This window comes from Cnephaeus nilssonii (genome assembly GCF_951640355.1).
Source record: "Cnephaeus nilssonii genome assembly, chromosome: 16".
In the NCBI taxonomy this organism is placed as follows: Eukaryota; Metazoa; Chordata; class Mammalia; order Chiroptera; family Vespertilionidae; genus Cnephaeus; species Cnephaeus nilssonii.
This window is the reverse complement of record NC_137087.1, coordinates 43,324,980-43,346,689: the sequence shown is the minus strand read 5'-3', so window position 1 is coordinate 43,346,689 and position 21,710 is coordinate 43,324,980. Positions and strand designations below refer to the sequence as shown.

The 21,710-nt window shown below is 40.2% G+C and overlaps 1 protein-coding gene across 2 annotated transcripts in view; it reads right to left on the bottom strand.

Moving 5' to 3' along the window:
* ENTPD7 (ectonucleoside triphosphate diphosphohydrolase 7) overlaps positions 1-21,710 on the bottom strand; it is a 35,976-nt gene that overhangs the window by 8,973 nt on the left and 5,293 nt on the right. For both annotated transcript variants that reach the window (XM_079794143.1, XM_079794144.1), the window contains exons 4-10: positions 16,788-16,993; positions 16,404-16,554; positions 12,435-12,538; positions 9,966-10,022; positions 4,974-5,107; positions 3,457-3,623; positions 406-730 (exon numbers count right to left, since the gene is read on the bottom strand). In XM_079794143.1, the coding sequence (XP_079650269.1) occupies positions 406-730; positions 3,457-3,623; positions 4,974-5,107; positions 9,966-10,022; positions 12,435-12,538; positions 16,404-16,554; positions 16,788-16,993 (1,144 nt within the window). The remainder of the gene's footprint in view (positions 1-405; positions 731-3,456; positions 3,624-4,973; positions 5,108-9,965; positions 10,023-12,434; positions 12,539-16,403; positions 16,555-16,787; positions 16,994-21,710) is intronic.

Sequence of the window (21,710 nt, the reverse complement as noted above, 5' to 3'; positions counted from 1 at the left end):
ATGGACGTGTCCCCTTGAGTGACATCATCTCCAAAAGCACATTACAACTGGAAACACCCAATAGGGGAAAATACCTAAAGATGACACTACTTGGCCACAAACATTAAACAAGACCATTGGTGAGTTAAAGGAAAACGATTAGCTGCCACAACAATTTTGGAGCTGGGTGATACTCTGGCTGAGAGGACACTCTGGGAAGCTAAGCTTAATTAATTGAAGGTAGTATAGCATAGCAAATTCCTTAATTCCTCTAAATACTATACTTCCTCATCTGAAAATGAGAGTTCCTGTAAGAGTCAAGTGAAACCATGCATGCAAAGCTCTTTGCATAGCACCTGGAGCAAAATTAGACTTCCAATAAACAGCCACTGGTGGCATGAGTCATCTTTCTTATTAATAATTTACCTGAGCAGCCTTGGCAAATGTTGGCCCATGGTAGCGGCCACCAATGCGCAACACATCCTCCGTACAGTAAAAAAACTCAGAGAAACCGTAGAACTCGCTGTTGTTGAAGTCAATTGGTGATTGGTAGATGCCATTCAGGGAGGCCTGGCTGGTGTTAGAGCGAGCCAGCAGGGGGCTCAGCATTGCCCCACAAGTGGACCAGTCTCCTTTTCCTCGGACATGCAGCACCTGGCTGTTCCTCTCCACCACATCTGTGAGTCCCACGGGCAGGCAAGGATCCAGATATGGACTGTCAGGACTCAGACCTGTCTTCTGGCCCAACAACCTATTGCAGTGACAAGAACAAAACACATCACTACTGTACTCAATCTACTCTAAGAAACGCCTAGTTGAAGGAACCTGGCTTAAGAATGTGCTTCATGGATACCTTGTTGTTCTTTTGTATGACCTCCCCAGAAATGAGGATGGAGTATTACCATGTAGTTGAGTCACATGAACATTTAATTTAAGCAAATTCAATTTAGAAAAAAAAACAAAAAGGAAAAAGAGAGAAATATGGCAGTGATCAATTTTGTTCAACCTTTTAGTAAACGTCTATTTCCCAGTGTAAAGCAAATCTGCTATTCTCCATCCGGTCTTCATTCCCACTTGCCTCTTAAAAATGCAAAGATCTCACCCTGCCTAGTGTGGTTCTAATGTTTAAAATAACTACTGGGAGTGGGAGGGGCTGGGGAGTTTCCTCAGGAGAGGACCATGGCAGTGGTGCAGTGTCAAAGGCTAGCAATAGTGCCCTGGCCGGTGTGGCTCCGTTGGTTGGAGCATCATCCCATACTCTGAAGGGACGTGTACAGGAGGCAGCCAATTGGTGTTGCTCTTGCATCAATGTTTCTCTCTCTCTTCCTCTCTCTAAAATCAATGAAAAACATATTTTCAAGTGAGAATATTTTTTTAAATGGCTGGCAATAGTGAGGTACACATGCCTGGCTGTGACTGGATAGGGAAGGGCCATCACACAGTTCTGGTTAAAGTCTATACTTGCCGAGAGCGACAGTATTCTCATTCCTGACGAGATTAATATGCAGATCTTGCCTGGATCAGTGGTTGAGCATGAACCAGAAAGTCATGGTTCGATTCCCGTCAGGGCACATGCCTAGGTTGTGGGCTCCTTCCCCAGTAGAGGGCGTGCAGGAGGCAGCTGATCAATGATTCTCTCTCATCATTGATGTTTCTATCTCTCTCTCCCTTTCCCTCCTCCTCTGAAATCAATAAAAAAATATATTTTTTTAATGTAGATCTTGGCAGGAATGAAAATTAAGTGGAGACCAAGTAACTGCCAACTGTGGTTAACTACGCATCAGTTCCTAAACAGACAGACACTGAAGAGTGGACTTCTGGAGGTGAGGATGCACACACAAGTATAAAGACTGAAAAAGAGAATGGGAATGTGGCAATACAACAAAATGCTTGGGCAACTGGAACCTATTTTAAGGATGTGGCACTAACTATAAGGAAAACTTAGAAAATCGTTTTAAGAAGATAGAAGAACCAGGAAGTTTTGACATCTCAGGAAGCACAGGTTTCTCTGGTAGATTAGCAGCTACACGAGATGAATAACGGTTTTCTGAATTAGATGACTTAAATACATGGCAAGAAAATGCCAATGTGTGGGAAGACAATGCAGCCTGGCTAAGTCTGAGGTAGGAAACAGCAGACGCAGAAAAAAAGAGCAGCAGAACAACAAAGGAAGAAAATGGAAAAGGAAGCACAGTGACTAATGAAGAAGGAACAAAGCAAAATTGGTGTGAAACTTTCATAATAATTGTTCAGATGTCAGCAGGAGTGAAACGAGCTCCATAACCCAAGTAACGTTTATATGGATTTAAGAGTATTTTCAGTATACAAACACACTGCTTGATTTCAATGCATTTATCAATTATCAAGAATAACAGGATTCTCCCAAAACTTCTTGAACTCTTACTTACAAAAACTTTAAAGATCTATGAGACAATATTTTTTAACATGCTCCCAACGTAATTTAGAACTGTAGAAACTAACATATACCATATATCAAACCTTTTCAAACTAGTGTTTCTAGCTAAACAAATGGGGGTAAATAATTGTATGGTGAAAAGAACTGCCATCTATTATGCTTTCCTTCAATGTGCAGAATGGTAAAATAATTTTAAATGTTTTATTTATTTATTTATTTATTTATTATTTTTGTTGTTGTTGTTAATCCTCACCTGAGGATATTTTGCCATTGATTTTTAGGGAAAGTGGAAGAGAGAGGGAAAGACAGAAACATCGATGTGAGAGAAACACACTGATTGGTTGCCTCCTGAATGAGCCCTGACCAGGGCCTGGGCCAGGAAGGAGCCTGCAACCAAGGTACGTGCCCTTGACCAGAATCAAACCCAGGGCCCTTTGGTCCGCAGGCTGATCCTCTATCCACTGAGCCAAACGAGCTAGGACTATAAGATAATTTTAAATGCTAAAGAAACCCACAATTGTTTGTACATTATGGCCTAACTACTTAATCTGGTACTCAAATAAAAAAATCAGTGATCTGGTCCATGCTGAAGGAAAAACTGCCATTCTGGAAATAACAAGAGAATAACTTAAAGGTTAATTTTGACTAAACGTGCTTTTTATCTTTTAAGCGCACTATAGAACCTAACTCCCGCAGAACATGCAACTACACTATAATTCAACAAACATGTCTTGAGCATTTCCACATAGAAGGAACTGCTAGAATCTATAGTATACTGCACATTTAAAATTAACACCTTAATCTCAATCCCACGATGTCTGAAGTGAGACACAGCAAGAGGTCACCACAATAAGCTGCTGTACTTTTTATGAATCCTATTAACAAAGATTAGAATGCACTCTCACCCAGATCATCTACCGGAGGTCTCTAAGAGATGCCCCATTGGGAGGGCTGGTCAGGAAGGAGAAAGTAAGGACGTACCTAAGTAGGATATGAATATTTCTAATATCGGCAATCTGACAACATTCTATTTCGGAGCACAGTTCCCATGTCAAACGTACCTGTTTTTGTTAAGAGTTTCATTCAGCACAAGGTCTTCATAGCGCTGTCGGGCAAAGTTGCCCCCAAAACCCAAAAAGGTGGTGACGTAAACCCTATACACATGTTCAGTGTGATGCACATCACAGCCCAGGTTAAATTCAGCCAGCAGGATCTTCGCAGCCTCTTCCTGTAATACAATGAAAAGAGAAAAAAGGGAATTTTAGTTTAGGAAGATTTCTAGAAAGCTATGACATTGCTAATACATCAGGCTTCATTTGATATGACTACTCTTTAAAATATCTTGTAACATTCTTTCATCCTCAGAGCATTATTTTAAACAAAAACATAAAGTGACAAGACTGTATAAAAAAGGACAAATCAGGGAGGCTAATAACCAAGTTAGAGACTAAAACACAATTTGTAGTTATATAGAAGGTAGAATTACTAGAGATGCCATTTTCTTGCATGTACTTTTCCCATTTTCCAATTCTCTAAAATGGGAATGTATTGTTTTCATAATTAGAAAAAAAATCCTTTAAAAAATAAATGTAAGGAATTTGGGAAATCATCATGAGATGTATTCTATGGCCTTTTCTGAAACTATTCAAGAAGTCCTAATGTTCCCTGTGAGATTTGGAATTGGGAAAGTTCAATTTTATTGTACCTCCATTGAAAAGGTGCTCTATCTATCTATTTATGACTAATAATGAATATGAAGTTTCATTTGGTTGCATGGTTTTGTGAATGTGCACAATTTTGTGAATTGTATAAAAATAGGCATTTAAGATTAACATTTTATTTTTATTTCATTTTTATATTTTCATTGATTTCAGAGAGGAAGGGAGAGGGAAAGAGAGATAGAAACATTAATGATGAGAGAGAATCATTGAACAGCTGCCTCCTGCATGCCCCCTACTGGGGTTCGAGTCCACAACCCAGGCATATGCCCTAACTGGGAATCGAACCAGTGACCTCTTGGTGCATGGGACGACGCTCAACCACTGACCCACATTGGCCAGGGCTCAAAGTACATTCTTTACATTCTAGTCAGGTAAGAAATATAAGAATGAAATCATTGGTAATAAATGATCATTTGGTAATCATGTAATGAACAAGGGAATAAATTTAATGAACAAGTATGTATCACACTGTGCTCTGGGATGTATATGCATTATCATGTTTAACTCTAAGGCAACTTTAGGTGACAGGCAGTATACTTATAATTGCTAAAATGTATTAAACATTTATTATATGGTTTTTTACATTTATTATTGTGTTAAACATTTATTATATGGTTGGCAGCTGCTTAGTGCTTTACACTCGTGGATGTATTTCATCCTCACAACTTTGTGAAGTAATACTATTGTTGTTCCCTTCCTACATATTAGGAAACTAAGGCTCAGAGAAAGAACACAAGCTCGCAGGTCTCTGAACAAATATTTGTACCCAGGCAAGTTGGTCTAAATCCAAAGACAGTCAGTCCTCTTCTTTTTTAAATACTGACATTCCCAGTGACTTTCCCTAAAAGGTAAAATACCTGTTTTGGAGGAAGGACTGAGGTTGAGGTAGGAACTTCATAAGCAATTTGAAGAGAGGCTCCTCCCATATCCAATATTCCTACTGTCCTTCTGCGTCCTGCTGTCAATTCCTGGGGAGCTTCAGCATCTGATTCTAAAATAAACAAGGGAACAGAAAGGGTCTAGTAATTTAAAACCAAAATTAAGTCAAAAAGGGGGGAAAAAAGCAATCCCTTAAAAAATTGAAAGTAAACTGAAAGAAATTAATCTAACTGTATCATTTCAAATGACTTAAAACATGGTATTTTGATAATATATCCCTTGTAGAACGTATTTTAATGACAAAAGAAACAAATAAATATCTTAAACCACATTCTAATAGTCTTATTGGTAATACTAGAGGCCTGGTGCACAAAATTCGTGCATGTGGGGGGGAGGGGTTCCCTCAGCCCAACCTGCACCCTCTCCAATCCGGGCCCTCGCTCCTAACCACTCACCTGCCTGCCTGCCTGATCCCCCTAACTGCCCTCCCCTGCCAGCCATGTCACCCCTATTAACTTTTTTTTTAAATCTTATCCCCTACACACACAATTGTATTTGACTTCCTTATTGGCTTCTCCCTCTCACATAATTGTTCTCTCTCCTTTATGTAACACTTTTTCCTACTGACTCATCATTTATAAACTTTTCTTTCCTCCTTATTTCCTACTTCTTTTCCATCATCCTTCTTCCCATCTTTCTCCTACCCTCCCTCACTCCCCACATTTCTTCTTTATCTTTACCTTCCCCTCCCTCCCCTTTTCCTTCCTTCCCACCTTAATTTTTTTCTTCACTTCCTCCCTCGGATCTGCTTTGCTCCCTCCCCCATTTCTTCCTTCTTCCCATTCTCCTTTTAAGCTCTACTGGCTCCCCTTTAAAACCTTTCTTCCCTCCCTTTCTCTCTCATCCTACCTTTCCCATACATTCTTCTCTACTTACTTCCACTGTTTTAAAATCTATCTACCTGCCTAATTATTCACTATCATTTATCTTTTTTTCTTTTCTGACTCCTACTTTTAAAATCTGTCCCCAGTACACAACTATACTTGATTTTCATTATAGCTCCTACAGTTCACTCATACATCCTCTTTCCTTCTTTAACTCTGCTCTCTACTGACTCCCTCCATCCCTCCCTTCTTAAAGCTTCCACTGCGGGGGGGGGGCATTAACCCCCAGCCCAGGGCTCATTCCCGGCCAGGTGTTCGCTGCCCCCCGCTTCCCCAGCCTCCTTGCCGCTGTCCTGCTCCCATTCCCTGTCCAGGATGCCCTGCCCAGCGAGGGTGGCCAAGGCCCATGCCCTCCTCCCACATCTGGGCGGAGCTCCCGCCCGCCCCTCACCAGGCGCACCTGCTCCCCCCAACCCCACAGTCTCCACCCTCTCCCACGTGCAGCCCCGCGTTTCCTTCCCTTTTCCATTCCTGCGTCTTTATCTTGTTCCCTTTCTGTATTTCTGTTTCTCCTCTCAGCCTGTCTGCATGCAAGCCTGCCTTCCTCTCCCTCTCCTTTCTTATCCCCTCCTATCGCATCCTATCCTACCCCGGGCCTTGCAGCTGCCTGAGTAGAAGGCAGGGATGCAGCCTGCTGATCGGGTCGTGACGTGATGCTGTAATGGATAATTTGAATATTCCTCTATTATTAGTATAGATTATTGACATTATTTTAAAACCATTAAACGTGTATTATGGAATAAAATAAATATTATGTTAACATCTTTAGGAACAAATATTTATCATAAGAGAAAAGGAATAAAAGCATAAAATCAGCCGAAACCGGTTTGGCTCAGTGGATAGAGCGTCGGTCTGCAGACTGAAAGGTGCCAGGTTTGATTCCGGTCAAGGGCATGTACATTGGTTGCGGGCGCATCCCCGGTGGGGGGTGTGCAGGAGGCAGCTGGTCGATGTTTCTCTCTCATCGATGTTTCTAGCTCTCTATCCCTCTCCCTTCCTCTCTGTAAAAAATCAATAAAATATATTTAAAAAAAATAATAATAAAAATAAAGGCATAAAATCAAAGAAATTAAATAATAATCTTATAACCTTAAATATGAATTGAAGATATCACTATGAACTCATGAATTATTTTTCTATTTTTAAAAAGCACATTCTTCCTAGGCCTGGAAGCAATGTTAACCCAGGAGCTTAATAAGCACTCTGGTATTTAGACTACAGCCTCTAAATACCATTTTCCACAAAAAGAAAACAGGGGTCCTGTTTAAAAAATGGTTGATATCAGGTCTAGGATAAAAAACATATAAGATGAACATGGAATACCCGGTGTGCCAAAGGGTATCAGAAATATAAAACTACTAGAGGTCTGGTGCACGGATTCATGCACTGGTGGGATCCCTCAGCCTGGCCTGTGGGGATCGGGCCAAAACCAGCTCTCCGACATCCCCCAAGAGGTCCCAGATTGTGAGAGGGTGCAGGCCAGGCTGAGGAACCCTACCAGTGCATGATCAGGGCCAGGGAGGGACCATGGGATGGCTCCAGGGTATGTCTGGCCCATCTAGCCCAGTCCCAATCGGCCGGACCCAGCAGCAAACTAACCTACCGGTCAGAGCATCTGCCTCCTAATGGTCAGTGCGTGTCATAGCGACTGATTGAACAGTCAGACACTTAGCATATTAGGCTTTTATTATATAGGATTGCAATTGTATTATTAAAAGGATACTAGAGCCAACCTAAAGATGCTCCTATTAATCAATGATGGTATAATTTGAGCATCCCAAAAAATAGTGATGTGATGGACTATAGTGCATCAACTACATTCAAATTCCTAAGTTCATAATAATACTGAATAAATAAAACTTCACTGATTACCTTTGGAAGCTGCTAGGACACCAACTCATTACTCAAAAATGTGATAAATAAAGAGAAAGAACCAAGGATTTATTCTGTCTTTCCCATAAGAACTGTATTTCAGGATAACCAAATAGTTGATGAAGAAGATTTCATTTTATAAAAATTCCAGCTGTTAAATGCAGAAGGAATGACAGAATTTTCAAAACCATCATTTTGCAACTTCCAGTTAAAAAACAGATCTAAGCAACAGGTCATAACTGGCTATTAAACCATTAGGTGAAAAGTGAATGGGAAATTTTTATAACAGATTAGGTCAGGCTGACAATACCTGAACCATGAATACCTGATAGGTCTTAACATGGCTAAAAGTGCGTCAACCGGACATCACAACCAGACTCCTGATGTGATGTAGTAAGAAACATTTAAGCACCATCTATGCTTAATTCTTGTGGGAAGAATTGAATCTGAGTCTAATAAGGCTTCTATATCTAATCTCCAGGTTAGAAGATATATATAAGGGGATGAGAAACATGTTAAAGACCCCACAAAGATGCAGTCAAAAAAATTTAGAACATGGCAAATTCATTCTATCAAGCAACTAGTTTTTTGTTTTGTTTTGCTTTTAATGAATGATTTGAAAAAAGAGAGGTGGAAAAGGTTAACTGTTACAAATCAAAGAAGACATATCAATGAAACAAAGTCTGTGATTTTTGTTCAGATTCTGATTTGAAGAAGATACAAATAAATATTCTTGAGACAATCATGGAAGTCTCTACCCGGGTATCAGATGGGTATTACATACTAGGAATTGCTAATTTTGTTAAACTTAAAAGTGGTATTATGGATATGTTTTTGTTTTGTTTTAGCACCTCCTTATCTGTTAGAGATATATACTAAAGAACATGAAGGTATAAAGATATATCTGGAGTTTGCTTTTAAAAATCCAATAGGACAGTTCTTTCCAGCAGGCATGAAGCCGCGAGTATCTCTCGGAACAACTGGCACAAGTGCCACAAGACGGGGGGCAAGAGGAAGCCTACCACAAAAGAGCAAAAAAAAAAAGAGCTGGGATGCCCTGCTGCCCACACTGAGACTGGCCCCGCCGCACTCACACAGTCCACAGGCAGGGAGGCTACAGAAGTCCTGAGCCTGGAGGCTGGACGTGGACAACTTCTCCTGGGGCTCAGAGTGTGGTACATGCCAAACAAGGATTACTGATATTGTCTACAATGCATCCAACAATAAACTGGTCCCCACCAAGCCCCAAGTAAAGAATGGCATCATGCTCACTGACAGCACACCGTACTGACAGTGGTACACCGCCCCTGGGCTGCAAGAAGGAAGCCAAACAGACTGAGGAGGAAGAAATTTTAAACAAAAAATAAAGAAAATTCAGAAGAATTCTGCGTGCATCGCTTCAAGACCAGGCCAGTGTGGCCAAGCAGATGACTGTGTGCTGCAGGGCAGGGAGTTGGAGTTCTGAGAAAAATCCAGGCCCAGAAAGGCAGCCCTGGCCGGGTGGCTCATTGTTGGAGCATCGTCCCGTAGACCAAAAAGCTTGCGAGTTTGATCCCCATCAGGGCATATACCTAGGTTGCAGGTTCAATCCCCAGTCGGGGCGCATATGAGAGGTAGCCGATCCATATTGTTTCTTTCTCTCTCTCTCTCTCTCTCTCTCTCTCTCTCCCCATTCCTTTCTCTCTCAAAATCAATAAAAAACATAACCTCAGATGAGGCCCACAAAGGCAAATATATACTCCTCCCTCCTATCTTAACTCATGTAATAAAGGTGTTTATTGTTCTAAAAAAATCCAATAGAAAAAAATACTGTATTGTTTGGAGGGAGTGTGGGGACTAAAAATGGCAAAATGTTAGTAAGTGTTGAGTCTGGGTAACAGATTCATAGAGGTTCATTTTATTATTTACTCTACTTTTGTGATAGTTTGAAACTTTCCATATTAAAAAGTTAAAAGAAATAAAAGAAAGCAAATTAGGCTGGGAAATGAAGCAATTTAAGTTTTTGGGTGTTTTTGTATATATTTGTGTGTTTTTTTGCAACTTAAGTTTTAAAAAAACAAAAACAACTCAACATTAGTGCTTATATGCTACTGATAGGGTATGAATTAAACCTTCAGCCCTACTTAAAGAACTTCATAAGAAAACATTACTCACCATCCACATGGTCGAATCTTCCCAAAACAAAGTTGATTCCAATCCATGCATAAACCCCTAGGAGAGACACAGAAAAGCCCTCGCTTAGTTCTCTACTGCTACAGCATGCATGCACCTCTCTCTCGCAGGGCTGCTCTATTCTCCTTTTCCTGGGAAAAAAGTGCTAATAGTATTTTACTCTACATTCTCAGTGTATTAATTTAAAATCTTTTATCTTGTGATGTCTTTCCCTTTAAAACTATTTGCATTTTCTCATTTTCTCCTATTCATAATTCCTACAATGAATAGGAATTATTGTGTAGAAACACGCATTAAACAAAGTAAATCTTGGAGTTCTGGTTCTGGACAAGATAGAGTAAGCACATTCCACCAGCCTCCCCACTGAATACAAATATAAACTCTGGAGAGAATGTCGGGGCAGCTTTCTGAGAAGTCTGAAAGAAATGCCAGTAGACACACTGGAACAGAAATCAGAATTTAAAGAAGCAGCAAACCAGTCATGAGCGTCCCATTTTTTCTCTTACATTGCCTGGCCTGGACTCAAAGGCAGCTTGATTGAAACACGAAGTACACACCAGTGTGGACAAAAAGGACTTTAAGTCCTTGCTTTCTGTTCTGAGGAGCAGGAGAGGGGACTCCAAAGGTTTAGGAAGAGTGGGGAAAATCCCTTGCTTTTTTTCCTTAATTTTGTTCTCTCCCACCAGGCAATCATTTGGCAGCAGAGGTGAACGTTGGGCAGGTTCCTAAAACTCCGAAGGATGTGAGTCCTTCTCTTTGATCAAAGGAACTGTAGCCTTAAGAGTTACAGCAAATCGCTATAGCTTATTTCTTCCCCTCTGTCCTCCACCACTCGGCCCTGGATACAGACACATCATGGGAATGCATGGCAGAGTGGACGAATTAAAGCTCTAGCTTTCTAACCGGAGGACCATGATAGTGAGCCCTGGGGAACCGGAAAGTGTTGGGGAGATCGTGGAGAGAAGAAATAAAGTGGTGTGTGAACTCCTGGACTCACCTCCAACCTACACATGCATGGATTTGACTCTAAACAATATATCAAAGGTATTGAGAACTGAGGTAGGAGCTAGACAACCAATTTGTATGGGCTATGCCCAGGTTCCAGATTGGCCAACAGCCTGGCACACGCATGGGACAAATTCAATAACAGTGCCATGGCTTTGAAAATGAACCAACAGAATCACAGCCCACAGAAGGCAGGTCAGAACTTGAGGCCAGAACCAGCTAGGTAAACTGTCTGCTCAAACAAACAAACAAACAAACAAACATCAATATTCTTCTTATGAGTGAAACAAGACCCAGAGTCTCATAATGTAATATTCAAAATGTCCAGGATACAATATGAAATTACTTGGCATACAAAGAACTAGGAAAAGCTCAACTCAATAAGGGAAAAGATGCCAACCCTGATATGACAGAAGCGTTAGAATGATCACAGATATTAAAACAGCTACATAATGAAGAAATAAAATCAGTCTTATAGTTAATGGAAAGGCAGAAAGTCTCAACAAAGAAATATAAAAAGAGCCAAATGAAAATTTTAGGGCTGAAAAATGCAATGTTGAAATTGAAAATGGTAAATCTTTTTCCTTATATAGACTGCAACTAGAAGTCTTTTCCAAGAAATGACATGTAATTCATCATAGAGGCCATAATGAGAACACACATTCAACTCCACCTCAAAACTACAAAGCCAATAGTGTGGGTTTTTAGGAAAGCATCTATACTGCATTGTAAGTGTAAAAAAGAGAGAGCCCATAACAAAAAAGTAACTCATATTGATCAGTGCCTGATATTAAAGTTTCCCCTTACTTTTAAACTCATAATTTGCTTTATATTTGAACTAGAGGCCCGGTGCACAAATTTGTGCACAGGCGGGGTCCCTTGGCCTGGCCGGCAATTGGAGCCAATTGGGGCCATCTCACCCAGTCCCAATCGGGGCTGATCGGGCCGGCCAGTAGGGGGGAGGGACCTTGGAAGGTTGGCTATGGGAGCGCACTGACCACCAGGGGGCAGCTCCTGTGTTGAGTGTCTTCTTCCTGGTGGTCAGTGCATGTCATAGCGACCAGTTGACCAGTTGTAACGGTTGCTTAGGCTTTTATATATATAGATTTAGCAAACTCAGTACAACCCCTAGATGTATGAAGGTTTTCAAAACTACTAATAGGTAACCAAAGATCCATTTGGAATCACCATTAAATATTAAGACATTCTTATAAACATAGTCCTTAGCGTAAAATTAAAAACAGATACAAATTTATGACTTCTAGAGGGCAGCATTCTAAAGCAAATACCAATGCATAGTATGCAAATAAACTAGATAGCATAATCAAGAAAATTTTTGTCAGAAAAATAAAAATCAGATATATAAAATAATCCTAAACACCAGTTAGAGAGATTAGGTCATGGTTGGCCGGGAGGTGAACTAGTGCACCCCTCAAGGCCCAGTACCTTCTTGCTTCCCAGAGATCACTTCTGCTTGAGACTGTGAAAAGAGGAAGTCAAACTCCAGCGGTAAATCTTTCACTAGGTCAGCCAAGATAGCCAACTGCTTCCTGTAAGAGAGAACAAAAAATCCAAAAAGCAATTGTTACATTCTCTTCTCACAAACAGCCTCAACTTGACCTTCCTCACTGTTCACCTACCCCATCTCCTGTCAGGCCTGCTTTTCTTTGGTAGCTCCTTTGATTCCAAAGGTTTAAACTGCCTCCAAAATATAACCTCCGACTTAAAAGGCATTAATAATACATTTTCTTTATGTAATGTTACAAGTCAGAGTTAAGATGAGACTATGGTTCTATGCCTCTCACAGGCTACATAGTTGAAGTACAGTTTTGCAATCTATAAAATAGCTATAACTACATTACTCCTAACTACTGTGAAAGAAAGCTGCTACACTGAGGAGCACAATCTCAGAAACAATGCCTCACTTCTCCACATAAGAAGCACTGTCAGTCCACAGGTTTTTACATAATCCTTTACATAAGCTTACAATAAACTTTTTAATCTCCTTTTTTATATTTCATGGTTGAATTATTTTTCTTTATAAAATCTTATCACTTGAGAATCCCAAATCAGGATCAAAATCCAAAGATTATAACAATTTGGGATTAACATTTGAAGCCTAGTATCCACAGAATTGTTTTTTCCTCTGCAGTGTTATGTTATCATGTTATCAGACAAAGAGCAAAGAAACAAAGCTAGAATAATAAGAATCGAGAGAAAAATGTTGGTTAAAAATAAGACCAATTATTTTGTATTTTTAAAATTACTCATTACAAAAATATTCTATTGGCTCAGATAGTTGTCAGCATGACTTAGTGAAATATGTTGTTAGCTCTTCAAAGCGAAGAATTTAATGTAGTAATCTTTCAATATAATGTCAAGTATAGTTTCCCAAAAAATCCTCATTGTTATACATACAAAACTCATGCGACATGGATTTCACATAAGGAACAGGAGGAGCCATTTCACTCTCCCTATTGCATATGCTTCTTAACTACCCAAAGAAGAGGGCTTGCTTGTTTCAGTCATGATATGGAAGAAGGGGCACCAACATACACTGCTGTTTGGAATGTAAATTACTGGTACAACCTTTCCACTGGGCAATCCAGAACTACTTATTAAAAATTTTAATGCCCCACCTATTACACTTTTGGAATTTTACTGCAAGGACATCATCAAATAAAAATACAAAGAGAAAGAATACTGCAGCATTATTTATAACAATGAAAAATTAGAAGTAGCCTAAATTACATCAATAGAAATTGGTTAAATAATTTACAGTACATCCACACAACATAAACTATACAGATTTTAAAAGAAATTAGGTCAATTTATATTTACATGTTTTGACATGAAAATTTGTCCAATATATTTTGAGTTGTAATGGGTTACAAAACACCATATGCTATGATTCCAATTTATATTAAAAAACAAAACACTAACTTTCATTTTCTAAGTTTTTTTTTAAAAAAAAAACGTTTAATGGCTAAATATTAACAACTGTTGAAGCTGGTTAAATGGGGATTCATTACACTGTTCTCTCTACTTTTATATATATGTTTGAATTTCCCATAATAAAAAGGTTTCCCCCCCCTTAAATATCACCTTGTATTATCTTTGTAATTTTAAAAGGTTTTTCATTACAAAATAAAAGGGTGGTGAAACAGTCTACTAGTCCAGGCCTTTGTCAAAGAAATAAAACCTAGTGCCAATAAATTAAAAATACAGTCTAGCTGATTTAAATCCATTTGAATACAGCTTACAAATGCTAACAAATTAGTACAACATTGTTTATACAAAACAGGTTTTTGCAGTGATAGTTACACTTATGTCAATTGCTACAGTTGCCTTAGAAATAGCAATCCTATCTAATAAAGACGGACTATGCAAATTGAGTCATTTCACGACAAAATGGTGGCGCCCACAGCCAATAAGGAGGGAATATGCAAATTGATGCAACAAAGATGGCGGCAACCGGGCCGGGACCCAGGTGTTCCACCCTGCCCCGGCCGCTCCGGGCCTCTGGGCAACGCGCAAAGGCGGAAGGCGGCAGCCAGAGTGAAGGCCCGGGTCAGCAGCCAGGGGAAGGAAGGCCTATTCTTGCACAAATCTTCATGCATCGGGCCTCTAGTGATTTCATAAGCCCAGGATACAGTTAGGCATTATTAAAAGAGGTGATCAGAAAAAAAGTTAAAAGAAAAGGCAAGTTCTTTAAAAATTCGTAAGATACAATAGATATTAATGTTCAGAGCTTCCACGCTGACAGTTAACATTTAGACAAATGAGGTAGAACAACATAGTGGGTTTTGTTTGGACAGAATTTTTTTGACAAAGTGCCAGGAGATGAGGCATCCCTCTCCTTTGCTCCAGGCACACAAAATGTGGCCAAACCATCGCCCTGCCGGTTGACTAATGTTTTACTTCCAAGTCAGTTTTTCCTCTGGCCCTCCTACCACCTCCTTCGTGTGAGACATAATTAAGGCTATTCACAGACTTGTGATGTGGCACTATGGTGTTATCTATACCAGCGGTCACCAACCAGTGGTCCGCGGGCCACTGGTGGTCTGTGAGGTCCGAAAGATTGGCGACCGCTGATCTATACTTTTCCCTGGGTTTCTAAAAGTTTGAACAATGTAAATATTACTTACATCAAAAACAAAAATTCTAAATTGCATACACAGTATTATTGCAACTTTGTAGAAATTACATACAGAGAGAAAGGAAATGTGACAAAATCAAACAGTTTGATAGAGTAGTAGGATTATAAGTGTTTTGTTTTTTGTTTTTGTTTTTACTTTTAAGATTTCCTTTAATGATGTATGATTGCAGGTATAATACTTAAAGTTTGGTTTTAAAAATAAGTTTAAAAAAATTTTTTAAAAGACCACGATATATGGGAAAATAAGGAGCTAGAAGGCCTCTCAAGTTGATGAATGGCTGTATAAAATTATCTGCTTCTCAACAGCAAACCAGTAGCTGCATGTCTCAACAGAAGGAAATAGTCCACTGAAAGAAGCGCTGACATATGTTATATTGTCTGGCATGTCTGGCATAAGCAGCATGCAGCCTTAAATGTATAGCTGATGTTTTATTGTTGGCCAAGTATACAAAATGAAACTGTGAAAAAGGGAACTGCTATTTACCAAGAAAAATGCCTGATGCCTGTGAGATGATGAACATTCCAGAAGGATGAATTCTAAGTTAAGGGAGCTCACTCCCATCCCATGATCATGTATCTGTGTAGGGGCCAGGGAGGTGGTCAAAGAGGAGACATCACAAAGAGAGATCTGGCCCAAGCACAGCCACTGCCTTTTCCTCTTCCTCCTCCTCTTCCAGTAAGGGAAGAGGGACCAGATAGCAAGATGCCAGGCCTAACTGCCAAGGTCAAGTGGAAAAGACTTGTCTGGCTGGGCTTGAAAAGACTGGTGTAGCAATGAAGCCTGAGCTTTGCATGGAGCACCAACCATCACCAAGGAGCCAGGCAAAGTTACAGATAAAGCAGCATTCCTACCTGAGCCGTCCTACCAGCCCCCAGGTACCCGGTCCCTCAGGAGACCTTCCTACTACCGTTCTGTTATTATGCTCCCCTTCTGGGTGCCTTATGATCCAAATTTAACACCACCACCACTGCTTCAAACCCTCAGTCAAAACTAAGAATCATTACAGCCATCTCAGATAGATATGGATCCCAAAGAAGCAAATGACATGAAGGTGTGAACAACTTACTGTGAAATCATTGCGTGCAGGGGTAGATCTGCCCTATTTTTGAGCAAGGAGTCTTTTAGTGCCACCTGTCAACTCTGTGGTGGATCCACATCCCACCTTCAGACCAGGAAACCACAGGGACACGCATGGAATCAGCCTTTCCTCTCTTCTGCCACCCATTTCCCATGTTTCTCAGCCCCTGCATCTCACCTCTCAGGAAGAAGCCTCATGCCTGCGGTGCACAGAATGTAGAGGGGGGTCTCCTTGTGCTTCTTCACAGGCACATGAGCAGCAGCAAAGCTCAGCAGAGGACGAAGGTAATCACTGGCATGTTCAGGAGTGTCTGCCATTGTAGAGATTCCTTCAGAAATACAAAATACTTTCTTTAAAAAGCAGGTCACATGCACTCAGAAACTGATTCCCCACAAGGTTCTGCTTAAGGTCCTAGACTTTTATTTATTTGAAGGAGGGAGGCAATGAATGAGATATACCTCCCACTATCCAGAATCCCAAGAGAAAAGGGTATCTCTTCTCTCCTCTCCCAAGCCTGTAACAGATAAAAGAGACTGACAACCAATATATTCCGGTTAGTACCTGGCTTGATTTTTTTAACCACTGGTTGGCTGTTGCGGTCTCTCATCTGTTTGATGTCCAGCAAATCATGGGGGTTCCCATTATGTCTTGGCCAAAAATAAACAAAAATCCGGGAGCCACTGCTGCCACAGTCCACAACAAGGCCATAATTTAGATTTGAGTCTTCAGTATCAGTAGCTTCAAGCTCCCCTACTCGAGCCAAATACCTAAGCCGGGCAAAAAAGAAAGCTCAGTGTGAAAAAGCCAGGTCCACAAAAGGCACCACCATTTAATTCATTGTTCATGAATCTTCATCAAATGTCTACATGTGCCAGGTACATGGGACTATGAGTCCTAACAAAGGAGTAAAGCAATACTGACCATAGGTCCTGATGTATATTCGGCAACTGCTGGCCTGTTTGCCTAGAGACCAACGAAGTTAGATAACTAAAGACTCCTCCATATTCGGGGGCAGTTCTGAAACTGGCTGCGGCAAGCTCTACAAAGCATTGAAGAGCTTCTAGGCCCAGGTAACTATCTGGTTTTTGTTGTTATAAGCCACTAACTTCTGCACTGGTTTGTTATACACACAAAATAACTAAAGTAATTCTAATAATTTCTTTTCTGTCTATCCTTTCTGTATATAAACATAAAAACACTATGGAATGATGTATCACTTGACATGACATGTGTTTTCTGATTTTTATTTTTATTTACTTTTAGAGAGAGAGGAAGGGAAAGAGAGAAAGAGAGAGAGAAACATCAATGTGAGAGCAAAACATCAATTGGCTGCCTCCTGCACACCCAGTACCGGGGATTGAGCCTACAACCCAGGCATGTGCCCTGACCGGGAATTGAACCAGCAAACTTTTGGTGCCTGGGACAATGCCCAATCAACTGAGCTACACTAGCCAGGGCAGGGTGGTGATATTTTTTATGGGACTTGTTGCTTTGCATTTTAAATTGCTACAATTAAAAAATAAATAAATAAATTGCTACAATTACATGAATAAAAAATGTATTTCATAAAAATAATAATTGTTCTTTTCTACAATCTCTTAAAAGTTTTGTAGCTACAAAAAGAATGTTCATAAAATATGTAGCATAGGATGTAAAGATGAAGAAAATAATGCCTGCGTACCTAACACCCAGATTAAAAATAAAACATTACACTGTAAAACAATAAAAGATTCTAGGCCCTAAGACAGTACTTTGTGTTGAGATTTTCTTAGATTCTCATCCCAAGACATCTGACTGAGAGCAGGAAGATGAAACAAGCAAGAGATATTACCAGCAACACCCAGGTTTGAGTCTCAGCTATAGCACTTGCCATGCTGTGTGACCTCAGCAGGTTAATTCACTTCTCTCAGACTGTCTCCTCATCGCAAAATACGGATCGGGGAGTCTCTGCCCTCAGAGAGGCAGGCATGTGGAGCAGTGAGCACAGTGCTGTGCTGCCGCCGCCACTGCTCTCATCACAGGACATTGGGAGAGCAAAGAACAGAAGACTCTGGGGCAAGGGGCTGAAACATCCAGAAAGAAAAGACAGTTAAGAGTTGGTGAATACTTATGAGCACTGAGGCTAAAAAATATAAAGTTCCCTTAGAGCCTGAGGGTCTGAAAAGGACAAATATTGCCACCTCCTCAAAAGTTTCACTTGAAATGGAGCCCCATGAGAATAGCTTTTAGCTTATTATTCAGTAAAAGATTATTATTCTTGGTGCTAAGAATATATACTGTGTGGTAGAAAAAAATTTTGTCTTCTGAATCCTTTTAAATTTGAATGGGCACCTTTTTAAAAAAAAAAAGATTCAACATTACAAATATAAAAGGGGCCTATGCAAATGAGCAACCTTAAAATGGAGGTATAATTAGCTTCATAGAAGTGTAGGTATCATTAGCTTTGTAGTAAATCCACCTATGATCAGAACACTAAGCCACATGTCATGCCCCTCAGAACAATCTAGACTGCGTTTACTAGTGATTTCATATTTCTATACAGACCACAAATCCGTACTTTGGACAAAAAAAGAAAACTTGTTAAAAGAAGAACATGTAGCCCTGGCTGGTGCTGCTCAATTGGTTGGGTGTCATACCATACACTGAAAGGTTGCCGGTTCGGTTCCTGGTCAGGGCACATATCTAGGTTGCGGGTTTGATCCCCGGTCCTGGTGCACAAGAGGTAACTGATCAATATTTCTCTCTCACATCAATGTCTCTTCCTCTCTCTTTTTCTCTCTCTCCCTTCCTCTCTCTCTAAAATAAATTTTTAAAAAATATCCTTGGGTGAGGATTAAAAAAGAAGAACATGTAGAAAACCGTTCTAAAACCAAAAAGTAGAGCTGAGTACCTTTCCTATTCTACAATGCAAAATGCGGTTTTTTTTAAAAAGAGAAGAGCCCTAGACGACTTGCTCAATGGATAGAGCATGGAGTGTCAGCCAGTGGACCAAAGGGTCCCAGGTTCGATTCCGGTCAAGGGCACGTACCTTGGTTGCAGGCTCCTCCCTGGCTCGGGCCCTGGTCGGGCTCGTGCAGGAGGCAACCAATCGATGTCTCTCACATCGATGTTTCTCTCTGTCTTTCCCTCTCTTTCTTCCACTCTCCCTAAAAATCAATGGAAAAACATCCACGGGTGAGGATTAACAAAAAAAGAGAGAGAAGAAGATACAGTTAAGCTTCAATATAATGCTGTAAATTATTGCATGGTATAGGGTCAGATAGAACTTGTTTCTGGATTTGATATGACAGCAAGTTGTGGGAAATGAAACAGGTGGTAAAAATCTGTTACACACTAGAAAGTTCACAGTCCTAAAGATTCCATTTCACCACATTCTTTCCCATGCTAATCAAATTACTGGGCTGAACTGGGCTCACAATCTACCAATAAACTCGGAACAGCTCACGCCTCTCACATGAAAGCTGGGCAGAGGTCTGGGTTTATTACAGAACTCTTGCCAATACTGACCTCGAAAGATACCACAGATAGAAAATAGGAAAGATAATTCATCTTCCATCATAGCAGCCCTTGTTGCTCCTGGCTGCTATTTTGCAACCGACCTTTATGTTAGCTGCAATGAGGAATCTAAACGTTCCTTATCTAGGAACTTTTTATACTCCATAACATTAAAATCCATTGGTTATCTAGCACTTTGAATGACTTTTACCCATGCATAATTTTGTCTCAGAGACTTCAAAGGGTTAGTAAACACTTTGAGCACCAATGCTCTAATGTGACCTCTTTTTTTCTTTCTTAACATCCATCTGCTTCTCTACCCGTTCATTCCCCTTTCTCTTCTTGACAGAAGCTTCCCAGTTCTTAAGAAGCCTCCATTCCACAGTGGCTGATGCTTGTAGTAGCCACATGATCTGAAAAGGCCTCCATCTTCTGCTGTAAAACGTGGAGTGTCATCATTCCCCTTGAGGACTTATACTGCAGTATGAACCCCTAAGACTTCTTTCACACATGTTTGCTCTACCTCTCCATTTCGGCTATCAGTGCTCAAGAGTAGTTATCTTATACGCAGCACCTTGATATTATCACAGTGTCTCTCGAATTTCTCTGATATGTATCAATCAATGCTGATTAGTCTTGTCCGAGAGCTCACGATATAGAGCTATAGCTCTGTTACTAACTCCTGATGTCTTTGTATCACTATACTCAAAATCAATTGGTCTCCTTTTTAGAAAGTTTCAATGGCTCCCCAAAGCATCCTGTCATCCTCTTTGGTTTCTGTCAAGATAAACAACTTTAAGCTCTAATTTGGGTGCAATTCAGCTTTTCTTTCTCTTCCCTTAGGAGTCTACCTGTATGCAGAAAAATGTCCACGATATTAGAACACAAGGAAGAAAGATAGGACCAGAGGCATTTAGGTTACCCTTCCCATCTGAGTCTTTGATCAATGCTTCAGGCAACAGAAAACCTCCATTTTTCTCATCTTGCATACAAATAAGTAACTGAAGAACAATTTTCCTTTCTGGGAAGTAATATCACCTCTTTATGGAACTCTGGCATCTTATGACCTATAAGGCTTCTTACGCTTATCAAACACCTGAAGGCCTTCCTCTGGCTAGGCTCCTAACATGGGTGGATGGCTGGCTGGTCCTTTTTGTGATTTGCAGTCCTGGACTTAGCCGTCATGGTCAATTACTTGCAATGGTGGACCCTCCTGCTTTGCTGATGCTGCACGAAGTTAATCCCTGAAGGGAAACCAAAGCCCAAGAGAAAAGTTCTAAAAGCCGCGGAATCCCTCACATCCACCTTCCCAGAGATCTGCTTGACTATCACACACTTACCCCTCTCCCCCTCACACACTTATTTTCTCTCTGTTTGAGACACATGATTTTCCTCTGGTCCTTGCTGAGTCAGTGAAAAGAAAGCTACCCACATATACATCACCCAAGGTAGAATTGGAAGACAGTGGCTTTTCACTTCCATTAGCCTGAAAACATTAACAGCATTAGAGCACTAACTGACCAAACCAATACCTAACTTACAAAATCAAAACTAATTATACCACTCCTAGAGTTCAAATAGAACTCAGTAATGCACCAAAGGTCAATCAAAGTGGCCCTCATCAGCATGGGGCAACCAGCTCTTTGCTGAATGTAACATACTCTTTAATTCTGTTCAAGGTTCAGAACCAAATATAATGACATTATAGCCAAAGTAGCTGTGCATGACTGATGTTAGTAACACATGCCCAGAAAAGCATCTTTTAAGGTTACTCTTTATCTCCTAACAAGATTTAATCAGGGAAGCCAGGAACATTTATATGTTAAAGCTCTGCTTATAAATACCACAAAGTACAAGCAAGAGAATAAATAAATAAATGTGAATAAGTGCCTTCAATCTCTGAATTGTTCTATTGCACATAAGAACACAGCTTCTCTGAATATCCTAAAGTTAATAAATTTTTTTTCTAACCAAAAATAATGCCTCTTT